We start from the raw sequence: 19206 nt of genomic DNA, 5'->3' as shown, positions 1-19206 counted from the left end.
CCCTGCACATACCGCCAGGTGAAAATCAGGGAGCCGAGAATTTCAGTGTCTTTAGCCTTGGGGGGCTGGCTCCATGCTCTGGGGTAACTCTGACAGAAGAGACCTCAGACAGGACCCCTCACGCCCACAGAAATGGCAATTGAGACCCAAGGCCAGAGCCCACCTTCCCTGCCCATCCCTCACCCCGGGGTCACTCTCTGAAAACTCCTCCTGGACACCTCCAGGCTCTTGGCTTCACGCTGGTGCCCGCACTGCTTAGCACCCTTCTCTCCCACCCAGAGATGGCAAGGGGATCCATCTGCTCCCTGGCAGCCCCAGGCTCCTTGCTGATCTGTATTTGCAGTGCCTGGCACACAGTAAGTCCTCAATAAGTTTCTGTCCCACAAACTAGTAGATGTGTGACCTTTACCCTCCGCCCCACCCACACAGAGGTGCACAATAACTAAGACCTAAAAGGCACACATTCGTTTTTCTCCTTCTCTTGAATTCTTGCTGACCCCAAAAGTTCAAGCTAAAATGCACGTGGTGAGCCCTGAAGTCGGTGATCTTTTCCACCTGCCATGTCCTTCTGATCCACTCCCCAACCTGCTCTGTGTCCCTGCAGGCCAGCTTTTACCGACCGCATCCCCCAGACCCCCGGCCTCAGGGCTCCACATGGCTTTGACCTTTGGCCGCTGGCTAGTAGGAGACACTAGGAGGGGATGGGGGGTGGTGAGGAGAGAAGGTCAAAGTGCCAGGGCTGCATCTTCCACCCAAGATCCCAGCTCCAGTCGGGGGCCCTCTCCTCCGGCTCCCTCCTGGTTCCTCCAGGCCCGGCGGGCAGATGGCTCCCACCTCCTGCTAGGAGGGCCACCCGGTGGCGGGGTGCTTCACCATCCCTCGTCGGTTTGCCCAGACCTTCTAAATAGTCCATTGTCTCCTCGGTTGCCCCATTGGAATGAGCCAGCTGTTTCCTGCCAAGACCTGAAGTGGGTAAGCAACTCATATTATATTCCCAACTCACATAAGCACCCCATCCTGTAAAACAGTACGCATACTGCTTTTACCAGCAGTAGAACTGAGGTAAGGCCGCCCACACCACCTGGTGCCAGAGTCAGGACCGTGCCGAGCCTGGGACCCCAGATGCTGACTCCCATCTGCTCTGTTTGCCATCACTCAAGGCTACGTCCCCACTGACTCCTTCTGGCCCAGACGTGGTGACAGGAGCCTGAGTGTAGCTTGCACAGAACATCGATGGGACTGTATGTTAGAAAGTTTGGCGATATTAGGAAACCCGAGATCCTATAGGATGGCCACATTCATAAGGCATCAGGCTCGTGAGCCCCGTCCCCACTCCCATCAGATCCTAAGCTACAGAGGGGCTCTCAGAGGACTCAGCATCTGAACTTGGAGGACAGGACCGCTTACCCAGGAAGAAGCACCAGAAGCCATTCCCACCACGAAGGCTGGAAACAGCCCTATGAGTTGAGGTGGCCAACTAGCCTGGGGGCTTTGCTCTGAGGCTCGCAGCCTGTGGATTTCAGGCCCAGCCCGCCCGGCTCTGCCCTCACCTTACTCTCTACCTCCATCCTCTTCCTTGGTTGGCTGACCTTCCAGGCCCAAATCAGGGGTAGAGATTCACTCAATCTCTCTTCCTCATGAACCCAGAGCAGGAGGGATCTTTGGGAAGATATCTGATTTTCCAAGTCCATCTCCAGAACTGTTCAAAACCAACCTTTTGGGCCAAAACATCCATTTTCCCAAGTTTTCAGACTCAGATTTCCATATTGAAAATACCTCCCTTTTCCTGTCTGTCCCCATCCTCCCTCCCTCCTCCCTACCTCAGTACAACATACAAAGAAGGGGGAAGAAGGCTCCCCCTTCTTTCACTTACTGGAGGGGTGACCTGGAGCAGGCTGCTGAACGTTTCTGGGACTCAGTTTCCTCATGTGTAAAATGGGAATGAGAATACTCACCTGCCCAGCTAGGATCGAGTGACAAGACAAGGAAAGTCCCTTCTAATTCTTTCCACTAGTTGCAATGCCGGTTTATAAACAGCCCCACCGTTGCCCACCTGTACCCGAACCGTGCCTGTGCCTGCCTCCCTCTACCCTCTCTCGTGCTGCTTTCCTCCTCTCTGCCGATCCCAAGCAGCTGCACCCAGAGGCAGCGGGAACTGGGAAGGGCAGGAGAGGAGGGGCCGGGGAGGGTGCTTCGTGCAGAACATTCCAGGAGCCCAAACCCATTCCACGTGGCTGTTGGAGGCTGAGAGCAGCTGGACATGAGGCTGAGCGACTTAGCCCCACCAGGCTGGGGGCACTGTCAGCTCTTCACCCACACCCTGAAGTGCATTTCCTGCCTCCCAGAAAAGGTTCTTTGCCTGGAGAGAAAGGGTCTGCCCACTCCAAGTGAAATGAAGACATGCGGATGCGGGGTAGGGAGGAAGTAAAACCCCCCGAGGCCCAATCCAGGAGCTCAAAAGTTAGAATTCCAAACTCTGAGATTGGGCCACACAGCCCTCCTCTGAGCTCCCATCACACCCTGTTCCTCCCCCAGCTCAGCACTTCTACCTTATGCAGAGATATCTGTCTTTACCAGGCTAGCTCACTCGTCTTTAAGCCCTCAGTACCTAGCACAGGACCTGGCACAGAGTAGGCGCTCAGTAAATCTGTGTTGCACAGCACTGCCCGAAAATACCCAGATGCCACAGTACACCCATCACCAAGGATCTCAGAGTAGGAAGGATCCCCGGAGGGGCCATTTCTAGTCCACTGTCTTCCTTTGTGCCACATCCATCCCGTCTAATCATCTGAACAGACAGAACCTAAGCTGAATGTTCCCTGTTCCCATTCCTCCAGGAAAGAAGGTTCAGCAATTTCTTTCCCTGTTTCCCCACCAGGAAGATATCCTTGATATCTTGAGGATATCATGCCTTTACTGTTACAGGCTTTCTTCTTCTCCTTCCTTCATGGAGAAGGGTACCCAGTAAAGACACTGTTTACGTTTAGAGGTTGTGCCCCGTACGATCACACGGAAAGGGGCAGCCTCCATGGGCTGATCCAGCGTAGGCTCTCAGCCGTGCCCCCAGTTCACTGTCTGGGCCCGGACAAGTCAGTTAACATCCGTACACGTCATCTCCTGATCAGCAAGCTGGGGTTCCTGCCACCTTCCTCACAGTGCTTCTGTGATTATTAAACGAGATGACATGACAATGACCCACACAGCCCCGCCCCTGCCTGCTGACCCTCACTCTCTACCACACTCCCCGCCCTTGCTCCAGGGAACATGCTGTTCCTCCCGCCCCAGGGCCTTTGCACATGCCCTTTACCTCTACATCGAATGCTCTTCTCCCATCCCAGTGTTACTGGGTTAATGTTACTCACCCTCCCATCTTACTTCTTTTATGAGCCAGGGTCTCATAAAACTGTATCCCTTCGCTCTGGAGCACTTATCTCAATACTTAATTCTCGGTGATAATTTAATTCTGGCGCCGGCTCATGAATTTCCTCCACGAGATTAGGAATCATAGTATGCTTATCATTATATCTCCAGGGTGCCTGGCACATAGGAGGCACACAAAATATTTGTTGAATCAACGAATGACAGAATGAATGAATGTAAAGCATTTAGCACGGCACACTGAACGGAACAGACTCCCCTGAAGTCTTTTTTCCCCTAGCTGAGTAAGTCTGTCTGTCTCTGATTATTTTTCCTCACAAGCATCTTTTTCTGAATTTCCCATCAGAGTATCAGCAGGGAAATCAAGCAGTGCTTCAGAGGGTCAGCAAAGTCTGACCCGGGAGGTGATGCACGAGTCAGGAAAAACAGAATGTCCCCTGCCTCCACCCACCTCCCTCCCCAGGGAGGGGGGATTGACAACAATTCCGATCCCCATGCTAGAATCCCAGGGCATGGCGCCTGGAGGCAGGAGGAGGGCTTTGAAACAGCCCCTTGATTAGGAGACAGGAGACCAGTAAGTCCAGTCTCGGCCCTGCTTCCTCTTAACTGTGAGCTTGGGAAGATGCCCCACCCTCACCCCACAACACAGACCTCAGCTCCACATCTGTGAAAATGATGGGTGTGGTAGAGTCAAGCCCTAAGAACCTTCCCCTGCAAACTCTGTGGCTCCAGGACAGATGGAAGAGGGTCAGAGGGCTCGGGGCCCTGTAGGCCTAGATTCTCTCATAAGGTGCAAGGGTCAGGTGTCACTTCCGATCTGTTGAAGTGTCACCCCAAAGTGGGGAACACACAGCCAGGGCCTGTCACCCTCAGACCTTCCCACTGGAAAGCGTGTGGGTCCCACCAGTCTGTGGAGATCAGCAACCACGAAGGGACTCAAGAGCTCCTGTGTGGGTGTGCACCTGGAACACAGCACACGAACACTGGCTCCAGGCCCCAGCTGATTCTATACTCCTGTTGGGAACCAGCAGTCAGCCACCAGCCTGGGGGAGGTCCTCTCCCCGGGTATGAGGTTGACTGAGGGTGAGGCCCCGCTGTGGCTCTCCCCATTCTGGGATCTGTTGTTGGGGGGGGGCTGCCTTGTTCTGCACCCCCCAGGCAGCCTGGCATTGTTGCCAGAACTCTGGCTGGCTAGGAGCGAGCAAAGCTTTATGGGAAACTCCAGCCATCTTTTCTGGGTGATGGCAGATTCAGAGGGGCACAGCCCATGCCCAATTGGGGGATAGAAAATCAAGGTAATGAGTGCAAAGGGAAGTGGGAAGTGGGCTTAAGAAACCAGATGGAGGAATTCCCTGGAGAACCAGTGGTTAGGACTCTATGCTCTCACTGCTGAGGGCCCAGGTTCAGTCCCTGGTTGGAGAACTAAGATCCCACAAGCCGTGGCGCAGTCAAAAAAAAAAGGAAGAAAGAAAGAAACCGGACAGAGTGTTTAAATAAACCAGGCCACACAGCTCCAGGACCAAGGTGAGAAGTCAGAACATCTAACACATCCAAGCTAGAAGGTGCTCAGTGGAGCCCACCTCGTCCAAGCAAGCCCGGTAGAGACGGGGACATGGATGCCCAGGCCACCCAGGCCGCACAGGCCGGCATTCCCCTCATTCCACCTGCTGCTCTGAGGCATCATTGGAGTTATGTTCCTAATAAATTAAAGGCCTTCAACCCGCTTACATACCCTCTCTGCTTCTCTGTGTGCGATGCGAGTTCATCTAAATCAGGGGTTAAGCCAGGACACAGATGTTCTAACTCCTTGAACCTGTCACAATTATGTGCACGGATATCCAGAGGCCTCTGTATAGGGGTGAGTCCATAGCTTTTCCAAAATCCCCAAAGTCATCCAAGATCCCAGAAAGACAGACGTCCTACCGTCTGTGTTGATATGAAACCAGGCAAGGGCTTCAAGAAGGCAACTTGTGGCTCCAAGACAGTGGTTCTGACCCGGGAGTGGTTATCCGCCATGTTTGAGCCATTTTGATTGTCGCAACTGGGTGCCTGCTACTGGCGTGTAGCAGGTAGAGGCCAGGGATGCTGCTAAACATCCTACAATGCACATGGCAGCCCCACAACTAAGAACTGTCCGGCCCTAAGCGTCGGTAGTGCAGAGGCTGAGAAACCGTGCTCTGAGCTATAAATGTGGGGCTCACCCGGGAAATGGGATAAGAAAAACCCGCCCTCTGAAGGGGCTTGCTGCACCCCAGGCAGGCGGGCGGAAGCACCGCTGGGGGAGGGCTGTTTTGTCGGCAAGGTGGCACCGCACTAGCGCCTGGACACTGTCCGTGCCTGGACCCGCGCTCTGCGGCCATGAGCGCCTCAGTCAGCATCCGGAGTGAGTGACAGCTCAGCACAGGGGTGGGGACCAGGGGGCTCTGTGCTGTCACATGAGACCTGATCAGAGAAGAGAGCTGGCCCCCCAGGTCAGGCAGAGCAAACGGAGTGAAAAGCCATTCCCAGACCAGAGAGCGCGAAGCAGCAGCACGGCGATGCCACACTTACCTTCAGAAAGCTCTCTCACCACCTTCCCCTCATCCTCGTCTGAGGGAAGATGGGAAGAGAGGTGAGGAGGAAAGAGAGGCAGGTGATGGAGAGGAAGAGCAAAAAGGAGAGAGAGAGATGGATTAATGGCTTATTTCTTGAGAGAGAGACTTTGCTGAGAAAAGGGAGGTGGGAAAGCAGGGGTGAGATGGGGGCAGAGACGGACTCTCCAGAAGGGCCACAGGGTGAGGGGTGCGGTCCACCCAGACGGGGCCCCGGGGCTCCAGGGTGGCGAGGCACTCAGGGCGCACCGCTGAGAGAGGCCTTCGCTCTTGGGAACAGCAGGCCCGGTGTCCTTGTCACAGCTCCCGCGCCTCAAGCAGGAGTGTGCTGGCCTGGTGACAGGCAGCCCCCCTCCCAGTGAGCTGGTGTCCCTGGCCATGCAGACACATCCTGAGAGGGAGGCTGTGCCCTGCTGTGTCTGCGTGGGTCACACCTGCACGCCACTGCCCGCCTACCTGGCTGGATCAGTCTTCTGGTGACTAAGGAAAAGAAGCAAAACTGTCCCCAGAGTCCCAGCCCAGCCCCCAAACCAGAGTCTAGGGAGCAAGTTTCTGGTCTCAGCCTGTTGGAAACGGCCACTGAGGGCCCAGGGCCCCCACTTGCCCCTTCCCCACAGGGAGGAGAGGAGCCGGGAAGTGTGACGAGGTGTGAGCCGGGGGTGTGCGCGTGTACACGAGCGCCTGGACGCTGGGGGGTGGAAGCCAGGCTTCCGGCAGAGACCTAACCGACTCCAGGGAAACAGGGCAGGCCTCCAAACCCCCATGTCAGAGGATGCTGGGAGCGGCACTGACCCCACCAGGCAATGGCAGGAAGGCTACAGAGGTATCCGTCCCCCTCAAACCCCACACAGAGAGCCCCACCGAGGCCTGATCTCATCATAGACACGGAGCTAGGCTGCCACCTTGTTTCCAGAAGGGTCCTGAGAACCCACCACCTCTGGGCCCTGCCCAGGACCACAGGGGTCCTCCAACCCCCCGCTCCTCCCTCCAGCCTCCCCGACCACCTCCCTTCCCACTGGAGCCACTCACCGCCGGTGGGGTGCAGCAGGATGCTGGCTGGGTTGTGGGGCTTCAGGCCCAGAGCAGACAGAGGTGTCTTGGCCAGACCTGGAGGGGAGCGCACTGCGCCGAGAAGAAGAGGCGAGACCCCAGGAGTGAGCGCAGGTGATGGGCTGGGGAGAGGACCCCTCCTGAGTCTGGGCATGTCGGGGAGGGTGGGCAGCCGAAGGCTGAGCGGACGAACCAGCCCCAGCCCCGGGGACGCTGCTGCGGCTCCACTGCCTCTCCTGTCTCTGTGTTTCTCCACAGTGTAAAGGCTAAAGGAAGTCAGCAAATGGCCCTGCCCCTCAACCTCCAGAAAGTAATTTCTATCCCTAGGCCCTGAGTTCCTTTGCTACGGTCCCTCCGCATGGCCGTGGTTTATAACATACACATTGGTTTCTCGGGTGCCCTCTGCCTTTCCCTGTTATTCTCTCTCTAACCCCCTTCTCTCACTTTCCCTACCCACCCCCAAACAAACAGGCACGCACAAACATACACACACACACACACACACGCACACACACACAGGCACACAGGCAGATGGACTTAAAGAAAATGGAGTGTCAAGACAGCACAACATGTAAAGGACAGAAGGAGGAGAAGGGACCACCAGCAGAGCCAACCCTGAGTCCCCAGGCTCGCCCTCGGCCACAGGTCTTTGGCCCCCAGCCAAACAGGTCTCTTGCAAGCCCCACGAAGAGAGAATTTCTCAGCAGGGGGCTCTCTTGACCGCCAAACCTCAGTGTTTGGAAGAGGGAGAAGCCCCATCTCTACAGTCCTTGGCCAAGAGCACCACCACCCCACAGGAGCCCCAGCTCCCTCACAAGCCGCCCGTCTGGGTTGGAAGTGTCACATGACACACAAGGTCAGAAAGGGCGGTCAGGCTTTCTCCCATTAGCCAAGGACGTGGCTGGACTCCGAGCTGAGCTGCAGGGCGGTTGCTATGCCCAGTCACGAGATTTCTCAGCGGCAGCTGCCACGTCTCCTAACACACCTCTGAGGAGAAGTAAAGAAACGAGCTCTGTGTCTCCGGCCGCAGCTCTCGGGACCCTGCAGAGGCCACAGCTGCTGAGGACATGCAGCCGCACAGGTGTGCCAGACCCCAAGACTGCCTGCCCCACACCAATGGCTTCAACAGACCAGCTGTGCCCCTTGGGTGCCCAGGTCGCACACAGCAGCTCCAGGACCCTCCCTGGCACCTCCTCCCTCTCCCCAAAGACAGTGAGACCTGTAGGAAACTAAGCCCCCAAAATATAATCTCCCAATGAAAGCAATTTAAATAACTTATGTGTGCACATACCGGTGTGTACATAGGTGTCTGTGGGAATAGAGAGGCATCACAAGAGTCCGGATGGGTGGCCCACCCCTATGCTCCACCCTAACCCTGAGATGCCCAACAGACAAATACAGCAGAGGGGACAAATATGTACAGACACAAACACCTAGCCATGGCGTAGGTCTAGGCCTGCATGCCCCTGTGTATCCCTCTTTCTCTCATTACACACACACGCACACACACACACACAGAGGTATCTTGCAACTCTGAATGTGATTAATTATGGAAGAATGAGCCCAGCCTCAGAGACCACTGTCCGTGGAATGACCACAAAGCCTCTCCAGTCCACAAGTTTGCATGTGTTTGCCCAGCGGGTGCAGCAGAGGCACAGGTGGACCAGTGAAAGGAGGTGAAGGGGACAAGGGGACAGAGGCGGTGGGAGGTTTCTCTAGGCTCCCCTCAGCACCTCCAACTCCCTAATCACCCCTGTCCTCAGTCCCCAGGCATCTGGCCCGTCTGAGGCAGACAAGTGGGTGGCCCTGAAGCCAGGCAAGGCTTGGCTTCCTGAGAGAAGAATTCCTCACATTTCTCCGCCTCTGGGCATGGAGGAAACCTCTAACTTATCCTCCCTGCCCCGGGCTCTCTCGGGGTTGGCCAAGGGGAGAAGGGGAGGGAAAGAAGGATGCGAACAGAAACATGTGGCAGAACCCAACTCTAGCCCAGCCCAGATGGCTTCATCCCAAACAGGGTGCTGGCCAGGATCCTGGCTATTTGGACCCACAGGGAATTGGAGCAGGTGTGAAGGTGGGGGGTTAAGACCAGAGAGAGACATTCCACGAGTCATAAAAGGCACAGAGCTATCTCGAGCAGATTGCCCTGGGCTTGCACTGTCCAAATATGGTAGCCATGAGCCACATGGGACTATGGAGCACAGGCGGTGTGGCCAGTCTAAACAAAGTTGTAAGTGCAAAACACACAGTGATTTCAAACTTGTATGAAACAAGAATGTGAAGTATCTCTTTATACTGATTACATGTTGAAATGATATTTTAGATCCTTGGGGTTAAATAAAATCTATTAAAATTAATTTCACCAGCCTCTTTTTAGATTTTATTTTAAAAGATTGTAAGATATCTCATTAATATGTTTATTTCGATTTACCTATTGAAATTATAATACTTTAGATATTTTGAGTTAAATTTAAAAATCATTACAATTAATTTCTCCAGTTTCCTGTATGTTCTTCAATAGAGCTATTAGTAAATTCTCCAGTGCAATCATGGCTCAAGTTATTTTTCCACTGGACAGCACTGCTCTAGGGACAGCCATGGCATCCACTCATAGCTTCAGCCTCCTGCGTGTCCAAGATGGTAGCCAACACGAGTTCTTTTGGCACAGGGGCCAGGTACTAGTGTCACATTCCTCCCCTCTGCGGGACAGCCGACCACCAGGAGAACACATGGGCAACTCCAACTCCCCTGTCCTCACCCTCCTCCCCTCTCAGCGGGACAAATGAATAGCCTGGGCAGGGCCCACCCAATCTGATCCTGGAGCATCGCCAGCCTCTCTACCTCTGCCGACCCAGGCCTCTCACAGGGACCCTGAGTCCTTCACAGCCTGGTACTGCTTTCCATCACTGCTTTCCCAGGCCTCCTCCAGCTCCTCCTCATGTCTCTTCTACCACAAAAAGGAACACTGCCCCTCTCCTGGGCTCACCCAGGTCTTCTCTTTGGGTAAAAACGTCTCTGCCCTTCAGGGATTTGCCTCTCCTGTGAGAGCATCAGAGGGATACAGACTAAAGGCTCCTGTCTGGAAGCCAAGGGATGAATGAGATGGGGATATGGTCAGCCTGAGGCTTCTGAGCCTTTCTTTCCTCGGTGGAACCTAAATAGGTTGCCTGAAGTGGAAGAGGTACCTGGATGCAGACAAAAATGGGGATCAGAAGCATGAAGGTCAAGGGGTGTCTCAGAGACACACCAGCAGGGCACAAAGAGTCCCTTTAGGATGGGGGATGTTTTGCACATAGGATGCGAAGACTCTCAGCAACCAGCAAACTCCATAACGTGGGAGCCCACGGGCCCCACAGGAGGTCAGTCCGGATCCCAGGACTGCGGCTGCTGCATCCTTAGACGTGTGAGCGTGGACGGCAGAAAAGAATAGAAGCGGGGGAGGGCAGCTGGAGTAAAATGAGCCATAGGGATGGGAGGCGGCAGGTTCTGGCCCCTCCCAACTTTGCCTGCACCCCCAAACCTGGGTGCTCACACAGGCCAGAGGGGACCCAGGGAAGGCAGGCTGAGTGTGAAGTTCTTACCCCCACTGGACGGTGGGCTGGTCGGGGAGGTTCTCTCCATCTCCTCAAAGGCCTCCTTGTAGCTGTGCAGATGGGGCTGCGGAAGAACAAGGGAGGAAAACAGTGGCTGTGACCCTGAGGAGGAGGGGCTCCCAGTTAACCAGCCTGACCACCGCCCTCCCCTGGTAAACACAGAGGTCAAAGGGAGATCCTCGCCAGCCGTGAGCCCAACAACTCCTCACAGCCAAGAGAATAGAAAGTGGCTATTTGCAAGGCCATGGTCCAGCAGCACCTGCCTTGGGAATATTTCACAACAGGGCCAAAGAGAAGGCGTTGAGGGCAGGTTACTGAAGGCGAGAGAGAAAAGATGTCCAAACGCCATTTATATCCAGAATGACTTGTTAACCTGGATTTTATCAAATATGGGCCACTCGCATCAGAATCTTCCAGGGTGCGTGTTTAAAATGCAGATTCTTGGGTCCCATCCCAGGTCTAATAGGCTAGAACCTCTGGAGGGGGACTTGGGGGATCTACATTTTTAGTAGATTCCCTGGTGATTGTTATGCTCGCTAAAGTTTAAGACCTACTTCCTCAAACTACTGAACGTCTCAGAAATACAAACAATTTGACATTGAAATTTGATCTCCCAAGAAAACCACACGTCTAGAAAGGGCTCAGAAACAAAGTCAGTCTCTAGGATCTGGCTTGGAGTTTAGAGACTATGGTCACCTACATCATACCCAGGATCCTTACCACCCTACTACGGGGTGCCCTTTAGGAATCAAGAAGGGAACCTCAGTCTCAGTGTTCATGGAAGAAGTAGGGGCATAAAAGCTATTTAGGGAAGGAAATGGGCTCCAGATTCCACAAGCCTGAGAGGAGACCTAGGCTGAGGATGCAGGGAGGAAAAATTACTGAGTTTACTGACAGGTCATTGCAGCCCAGTTAACCATCAAGTTCCTCAATAGTTCAGGTGGGCTCCGCCACACTCTGTGGCCCCAGGATACGGTCCCAGGACTCACCTCTTTGGGCCGCCCTCCAGGATTGAGAGCGATGGTGAGAGCCAGCTCTGGGGAGACGCACTGGACAGGGGAGCGAACCCCAGGACTACGGGGGGATGCAGGTTCTGGTGACTGGTTCTCGTACTGCCCATCGCTGGCCGCCCGCCTCCGGAGAGGTGCTGGGGGCTCTGCAGGCTGCTTCTCCCGAGCTTGCACCCCTGGGAGGAATGGCAGGACACAGAGGGCACTGAGCATAATGTGGGGGAAAGGATCCATCGGGCCTAATTCCCCCAGAGAAGGCAGTGCATCTTAGCCCTGGGGGCCCAGCTGGAGCTGGGCTTGTCTCCCCTCAGCACATCCTCCCACCAGCCTCCCTCTGCCCACACCCCGGTTTCTCTGCAGGGTGGGGGATCGGCTTAGATTGGCTGGCCTTCACCAAGAATCTCTACTCTGCACAGGGTTGGGGCCCAGAGCACAAAGGACTGATACAAGAAACAGATGTCAACTTCTTCCAAGCCCCGGAGGCAGAGGGCCAGAGCTTCCAGGCAAAAGAGGGAAGGTGGAGGGAGGAGAATCAGTCTCCAAGGCGACTGCATCAACCAACAAGCAACACCAGGCCCGTGGGGAAGACTTTTGGAAAGAATGAATGATGCATCATCTTGCAAATGGTGCTCCCGAGAAGAAACCAAGAAATGACTAAGTCTTGTCACAGTGTCCCCAGCCCCAGCTGGCCCCCAGAATACTGCTGGCCTTCTCTGGGATGGCCCAACCCTCATCCAGTGCACCTCTGAAAGCTCCTTGCCGCTTCCTTTATGCTGGCCCCTTATCTGTTCACCCTTCTCTTGCCCCAAAGATGGCCCAGGTTCCAGCCTGCCTCTCCCAGCAGAGCAGCAGGCAAAGAGCCTGAAGCCATGCGCCCCATCTGCTTCTGTGCACTTCCCTTCCATTCCGCAGGCCTGGGGATGTTGTTAATCTCACCCTCCTCCCTTCCCACTCCCTCTTCCCACAGCTGGGCTGCCGCACGAAACCCATTGCCTCACTGAGCTGGCTCCAGAATCCTAGAGAACTTATTCCCCGGGGCCCAGAGGCCAAGACCCAGCCTGAGGGCGGGCCCCTTGCCCTCATTATCCTGCAGGAGGAAATTCCCAGCCCTACTTTCACCACCACCCGAGGGGGCAGGTAAGAAGGGGTGCTGGGACTCATCAAAGGTCTTGTGAGACCCTGGCCACAGCAGCCTCAAGCCAGCACTTGTGGGCAGACCAACCGCCTCGTGGCACACATGCACACCACACACACACACACACACACAGCTGGCCCCAGGAACACGCCAGCTCAGCCAAGCAGAAATCACCCTAATTCAGACTGAATCACCTTGTACCCTCCGCAGTGGGGTCTGCATGGCCCTGGGGGCCCTTCAGCTCCAGCCTGGAGCAGCCACTAAAGCTGTCATGACAAGCACAGGCTGGGAAGCCTCCCTACTTGTCATGAACAGCAGGCTGCCGGCTGCCGAGTCTAGGGATGGACACAGACTCTCAAACACTCACACCATCGCTCCAAGCCATGCGCTCATATTATCTCATGATTACGAGCCCCGCCTGGAGAGCACATGTAAACGCAGAAGGTAGCTGGGTGGGGCGGTGCTCTTTATTTTTCGGGGGGGTGGGGATGTTCTGAGGCTCCACTTCGGGCTCTTCGTTAATCAGAGGCAACCTGCCTACCATCTCAACTGAGGAAAAAAGAGCCCTGGCTAAAGACAGTAAACCAGACTCACAACTGCTTTACTTAAAGCAAATAAACCCCTTGCCTCGAAGGACCTTTATTTTCAGAATAGAAAAATGGGGATCGCAGAGTCCTCACCAGGGGCTGCTATGATCATCAACACGGATGAAAGACGGGGCCTGGCTCTAAAGGGTGGGGCAGCAGCCGGGACCCTACAGCAATGCCAGTCTGCCAGCCCTCAGAGAAGCAGTCTGCACCCTGACCGGCCCTGTCCTTGGCCATGCTCCCCCCACCATCGAGCCCCCTTCCCCCTCAGGCCTCCGGGGCAGCTTGGTCCAAAGCCGCTGCTGGTTCCACTCCTGGCAAAAACATTAGAGAGAAAGAGACCGTAGCCATTGATTTTCTAATAATAATCGTGACAAAGGAGGCCCATTTGGGAAAGGCCCTTGGGGTTTGGAACCAACTTCAGCCCCAAGGTTAAAAGAAACGCATTAGGGCTGCTCTCAGTTCCGGCTGGCCCAGACCCGCAGCCTCTTTCTGGCAGGTACCCGTGCCTCTGCAAGGGGTGGCCAGTTTCCCTGTTTGGGGATCCGATATCTGCCCTTGAAAATTGGGTCTGTTTCAATTCGAGGCCCTAAGTCTCCCAGAGGGACAGAGAAAATTCTCCCCGACGCACCCAGAACATCCCCCACATTCTGGGGATGCAGAGGGTTGCAGCGGCCCAGAGAAGAGGCGGGACCGTTGGAGGGGCTTCTGGGCTTTGGAGGATGCGAGACCTGGCCCAAGGCAGTCAGACACTTGAGGGTAATCACACCTCTCCAAGCCGCCTCTCCACCACCACTGGAGTGGGACTGGCTCTGTCCAGAGGCAGGGGGGATGGACAGGTTGCCGTCCAAAGAGCTAGGGTCCTGCAGGGCAGAGCCTCCCTCTGCAGAAGGGGGAAGACCCGGCATACCACTCCCAAGGGGACAGCCCCTCTCCCGCAGAGCGCCCACGGCCCCAGTGGCCAGCCTGGGCCTCTCACATTGTTTGAACACAGTGTCCCACTGTTGTCCGCCTTGGCAGTCCCAGATCTGCCCCGGAGCGCCTGGAGAGCCATGTTCCCTCTCTCTTGTCTCTCTCTACGGGAGGGGAGACGGGCCATGGCAGAGGGGAGAGAAGAGAGCCCCATTGTTCTTCAGCCAAGCTGGGACGTCTGGACACAAGCTGACAGCCAGTGTCAGAGAGAGAACACCACTCCCTCATGTCCCAGAGGCTGACGGATAATAAAAATAGACCCGCACTCCCCACCGGCCTCCTCCCCTCCCCCACCCCCGACCCCAGGACTTTCTTGGTCTCCTGGCCCCGGCCCCGCTCTCAGGGCCTCCGTCTACGTGCCCCGCTCCCTGCACACACACAGGCACACGCGTACACACACACGTACAGACACGTGTGGGCGCACGCAGCCTTAGCCTGGCAGGAACAGTGGTGGGTCACAGTCACCCTCAGAACCTCCACGCTCAGCCCTTCCCCAGCAGAAGAACGGGGGCCAGAGGAAGCTCACGAAGAAAGGGGGAAAGAGAGGCAGGCAAGGGACTCTGGAAGGTCCTCCCAGGAAAGCTGGTGAGTCCAGCCCTCCAGCCCCGGCAGCACGAGGAGCGGCCAGAAAGTGGCCTTTGGGTTAATAACGCGCTACATCCAGAAGCCCTTTGTCATCCTCCAAGGGCTGCTCACACACTGTGGGCATCGGACCTTCCCCTCCTCCTGGAGGACAGTGGTCACTTCAGCCCGGGGCCTCCACATTGACCACCAGACCTGAAGAGCAAGGGGCCGGAGCAGCCCCATCTCCCGGGGTCCTCACTCTGCTCCCCAGGATGGTATTGTGCTCGGGGGAACAGCTGGCTCCAAGGCTCCCCTAAAGTGGGCTGGAACTGAGGCCGTGATCGCCTTCATCACACACACACACACACACACACACACACACACACACACACACACGGGCAATTCTAGGGGCTGTAGCCCTAACACACATCAATACACCTGGTTAATAGATGGAGCATGGCTGCCCACCACCCCCGAGTTCCATGGACATATGCCCTGGTGTCAGGCTTCCTCACATGCCTCCCCTACCCGCCCCAGGACTGGCCACTTCCACCCCGACAGACCCAGCTCTTCTTTCCAGCCTTCCAATTTCCAAAAAACTGGATTTCTCAGCTCCAGGTGGCGGGGCTGGGTGTCCGGCTGCTCGCCTGGGGCTCCAGAAGGGAGGGGATCCGGGAGGCCACCTGCTGGGCCAGGGCACCAGAAAGCCACACGGCAACCACACTAGCAGCCCCAGGGCAAGCCATGCCAGCTCCCCTCAGGACCCCCCAGAACTGCCCAAACCCCCAGGCCCCACCGAACACTGCACTCCCCACCACTGGGCCGAGAAAAGGTGGAGGGACAGGAGAGGAGGGGGACAGGAGGCATTCTGCTAGAACCATCTCCCCATTATCCATGGACTGGGAGAAGGAGGGGCCGTGAGAGCACCAGATATTGCCACTGGGAGTCAACAGTTCCCACCCCACCCCACCCCCAAGGCTTTTCCCGGAACTGCTCAAGGCCACGGCCTGGGGTAAGCCTGAGTACATCGTCTTCTCCCTGCCCTGGGCCTCTGGGCTCCGAGGAGCAGAGAAAGGATGAGGTGATTCCCTCCCCAGAGCTAAAAGTCTAGGGGTTGTGTGTCCAAGAGCTGGTGGGAGATGCTAGTGGATGACATCGCCCTCTAACAGAGCAACGTGACTCTTGATGGAGGGTCCACCATGTTGGGGCACATCAAGCCACCATGCAAAAGGCACGTGGCAAGCCTACGATCCTCCATTTGTCACATTGGGAGACAGAGCTCTGAGCAGTTCAGAGACTTGCCCGGGAGTGTCACAGAGGAGGTCACAGGAAAAGCCAGGACCACACCCAGGGCTTCTGACTCTTGGCCATGGGTCCTAGGATCAGAGATTCAGGATGAGGTCAGAGGGGGTGCCCTGTCCCCAGGGAGTGCTGTACTCCAGAATGGACAGTGCAGCAGGTGGCAGGGCACCACTCTGCGTCTTGTGCCCGCTGGTCCACGCAGAGCTCGGCCTGGCTCCTGCTGAGGCTCTGGCCGGGCAGCCCAGGTGATCTGGCCAAGGTAGCTGGGGAGCCGGGCTGTCCCAAACCCTCACTGAGCACCCTTGTTGCAAAGGCCTGTGTGCCCACGGGGGGGCTGAAAGTTCACCTAGTCACCCCGGACCCTGTTCCCAGCAGGGAAGGCCAAGGCTGGAAGCATCAGGCCGTGTCCATGCAGAAGTGGGAGCACCCACTCATGCAGAGAGGAGGGAGGCAGGAGGAAGAAGGGGGCAGTGAGAAAAGAGGTGGGGGGCAAAGAGAAGAAAGAGACGGAGAGAACAGAAGAGGGAGAGGAAGGAAAGTGAGGAGGAAATGGGAAATGAGGAGGTAGAAGAAAGTGGGCAAAAATTTGGAGGAACAGCACATGAAGGAAGAAGGGAAAAGAAAGAAACGGAGAGCTCAGGTAAGTCATAAAGGGGGAAGCGGGGAGAGGAACCAACCAGAGAGAGAGGAAGATCGGAGCCGGTGGAGAGGAGGGTGCCCGGAGCCGACACTCTGCCCAGTGCCCTGCAGCCTGGCGTTGTACACTGCTCCCCACCCCACCCCGGGGAGCCGGCAGCGGGGAGGCAAGCAGGGAGGGGGGCGGGGGGGAGGACACCAGGCAAGGAAGGCACCACGCCCACGGCACGGGGGACAGATGGACACGGGACACACGAAGAACGCCAGGGACAAGGCATTTAACAAGACGAAACAAAACAAAAACAAAGAGAAAATCAAGGTTAGTCAGTGTTCTGAGTCTGGGTTCTGGCCACAGGCTGGAGGGAGGCGGGCAGGGTGTCAGACAGGATGAGAGGGTGCGTCTAGGGTCTCGTTTCTCCAAAGGGCAGGTGGACTTTCTGCTGTCCAGCAGGATGCCACCCACCTCTCTCTTTTCCAACCCCAGCATGGAGCAGGAAGGTGCCAGCCTGGGACCAGGAGATTTCAATCCTGTGGCCCCATACCTCACCCGCCCTCACGGTCAACACGACCTCATCTCAGGACCTTTCTCCTCTCACGGTCACCTGCTTCTTCCTGGGTTCGGCAGTGACCCTGCCAGTCTGAACCCGAGGGTCATCTTCCTGAGCATCGGGGCATCCCTTGGCCCTTCATTCTTCCATCACACCCCTCTTAGTAACCCTCTTCCACGGGAGCCACTTAGGATTTTCTACTCCTGCCCCAAACTGCTGGGTACCACCGAAAAGTCCTTAAGATGAGCCTGCTGGATGCACTGTAAGGACCTGTGAGGGCCTTTTATTCCCCCCAGCTGACTCCAATCGCTCTCACAACACAGGGGCCGTGCAGTGACCAATATCACCCTTTCCTGGCTTCCAGAGAACCACACCCTTTGAGTTTCCTCCACTTCAAAAGCTGCTCCATACCAGTTTCTTTGCTGGTTCCTCCTCCTGTCTCAAATTACTAAATGTTCAAGGCTCCAGAACTCAGTCCTTCTCTATCTGTACTCACCCCCCCCCGCCCAGGTGATATCATGCAGTGCCTTACTTCACATGACATCATATACTGACAACTGCCACATTTCTAAGCTCCAATCTCTCCCTCATAAACTCCTGACTCATACATCCAACTGTCTTGGACATTTCATGAGCACCTCAAATCTAATGTGGCCAAAATCACACTTCTGATATCCCCTCTAAGCCTGCTCTTCCCACATTCTTATCCATCTCAATAAAGAGCAACTCCATCTTTTAGGTGCTCAGGCCAGAAACCTTGACTTTTCCTTCTCTCACATCCCATGTCTAGTCTCTCTGTAAATCTTGATGGCGACACCTCCAAAATACGTCTACAATCTGAGTATGTCTCACCATCTCCAGATACCATCCTGATCAAAAGCACCAGCCTCCTAACTGGTCTCCCTCCTTCCATCCTGGCCACACTGATGTTTTTAGAACAAGTCAGGTGATGTCACTCCTCTGCCCAAATCCTTCCTAAGGCTTCTCACACCATGCAGAGTATAAGCCAGAGGTCTTATGATCACCTACAAGGCCCACAGAAAGCTGGTCCCCATTCTCATTCCCTCTCTGATTTCGGGCCCCCTACTTTCCCCATATCAGGCACATTCCCACCTCAGGACCTTTGCACTTGCTATTCCATCTGGCACATTCCCTCCCTGCCCAGGGAAGCCTTTTCCCTGACCATCCTACCACCACCCCCCACAACCCTTCACCCCTCATTGGCATTTCACTGCTTTATTTTATCTCTATGGCACTTATCACCCATCTGACATATTATATGTATATTTGCTTATTTGTTTATTGTCCATTTCCACCTCTTAAAAAAAGGATCTTTATCTCTTTTGTTTACCACCATTTTTCCAGAACCTAGGCTAGCATGTAGCATAGATTAAGAGCACACATTGAATGAATGATGGAATGGGCCTTGATCTCATCTCCTATTTCCATGATGAAATATAAAAATTGGGTTCTCAATTCAAGCTCCCAAGGCTTGACACCAATATCTCCCTATATCTGTATCCAACCTCTATTCTTATTTCATGAAGAGGTACCTCACCTCCTGGTTGAGGCTAAATTATCCACCTGGGTTCCTAAGCCTAACTCCCCTTACCTCCTTAGAGACCTATTCTATCAATTTCTTTCTCTTCTATCTTTTTCTTCTCCCTCTTCCCTCCATATTCAACCTCTCTCTCCTCCCCCTCTAAAAACATTCTCATGGCTCCTATATTCACAGAAAGAAGTTCTCAGTATCTTGCTACCCTCTTTAGCTACCACCCTCTTCCCTTTTATCACAAAGCCACTCAAAAGAGTGGTTGATATGCTGTCTGCACCCTCTCATCTC

The 19206-nt window shown here is 55.3% G+C and overlaps 1 protein-coding gene across 10 annotated transcripts in view; it reads right to left on the bottom strand.

Moving 5' to 3' along the window:
* TNS1 (tensin 1) overlaps positions 1–19206 on the bottom strand; it is a 238877-nt gene that overhangs the window by 26541 nt on the left and 193130 nt on the right. For 6 of the 10 annotated variants that reach the window (XM_089916375.1, XM_089916376.1, XM_089916377.1 and 3 more), the window contains 4 exons: positions 16857–16943; positions 11599–11795; positions 10598–10673; positions 6999–7091 (listed from right to left, as the gene is read on the bottom strand). In XM_089916375.1, the coding sequence (XP_089772501.1) occupies positions 6999–7091; positions 10598–10673; positions 11599–11795; positions 16857–16943 (453 nt within the window). Of the gene's footprint in view, positions 1–5928; positions 5968–6425; positions 6450–6998; positions 7092–10597; positions 10674–11598; positions 11796–16856; positions 16944–19206 lie in introns of all 10 variants that reach the window. The other 4 variants (XM_089916384.1, XM_089916383.1, XM_089916382.1 and 1 more) reach the window with 4 other exon arrangements.

The sequence above is a fragment of the Delphinapterus leucas genome, chromosome 8 (assembly GCF_059928025.1).
Source record: "Delphinapterus leucas isolate spDelLeu-1000000601 "Yukka" chromosome 8, BTC_Dleu_Yukka2, whole genome shotgun sequence".
In the NCBI taxonomy this organism is placed as follows: domain Eukaryota; kingdom Metazoa; phylum Chordata; class Mammalia; order Artiodactyla; family Monodontidae; genus Delphinapterus; species Delphinapterus leucas.
The sequence above is the reverse complement of the archived record's forward strand: the minus strand, read 5'-3'. Positions and strand labels throughout refer to the sequence as shown.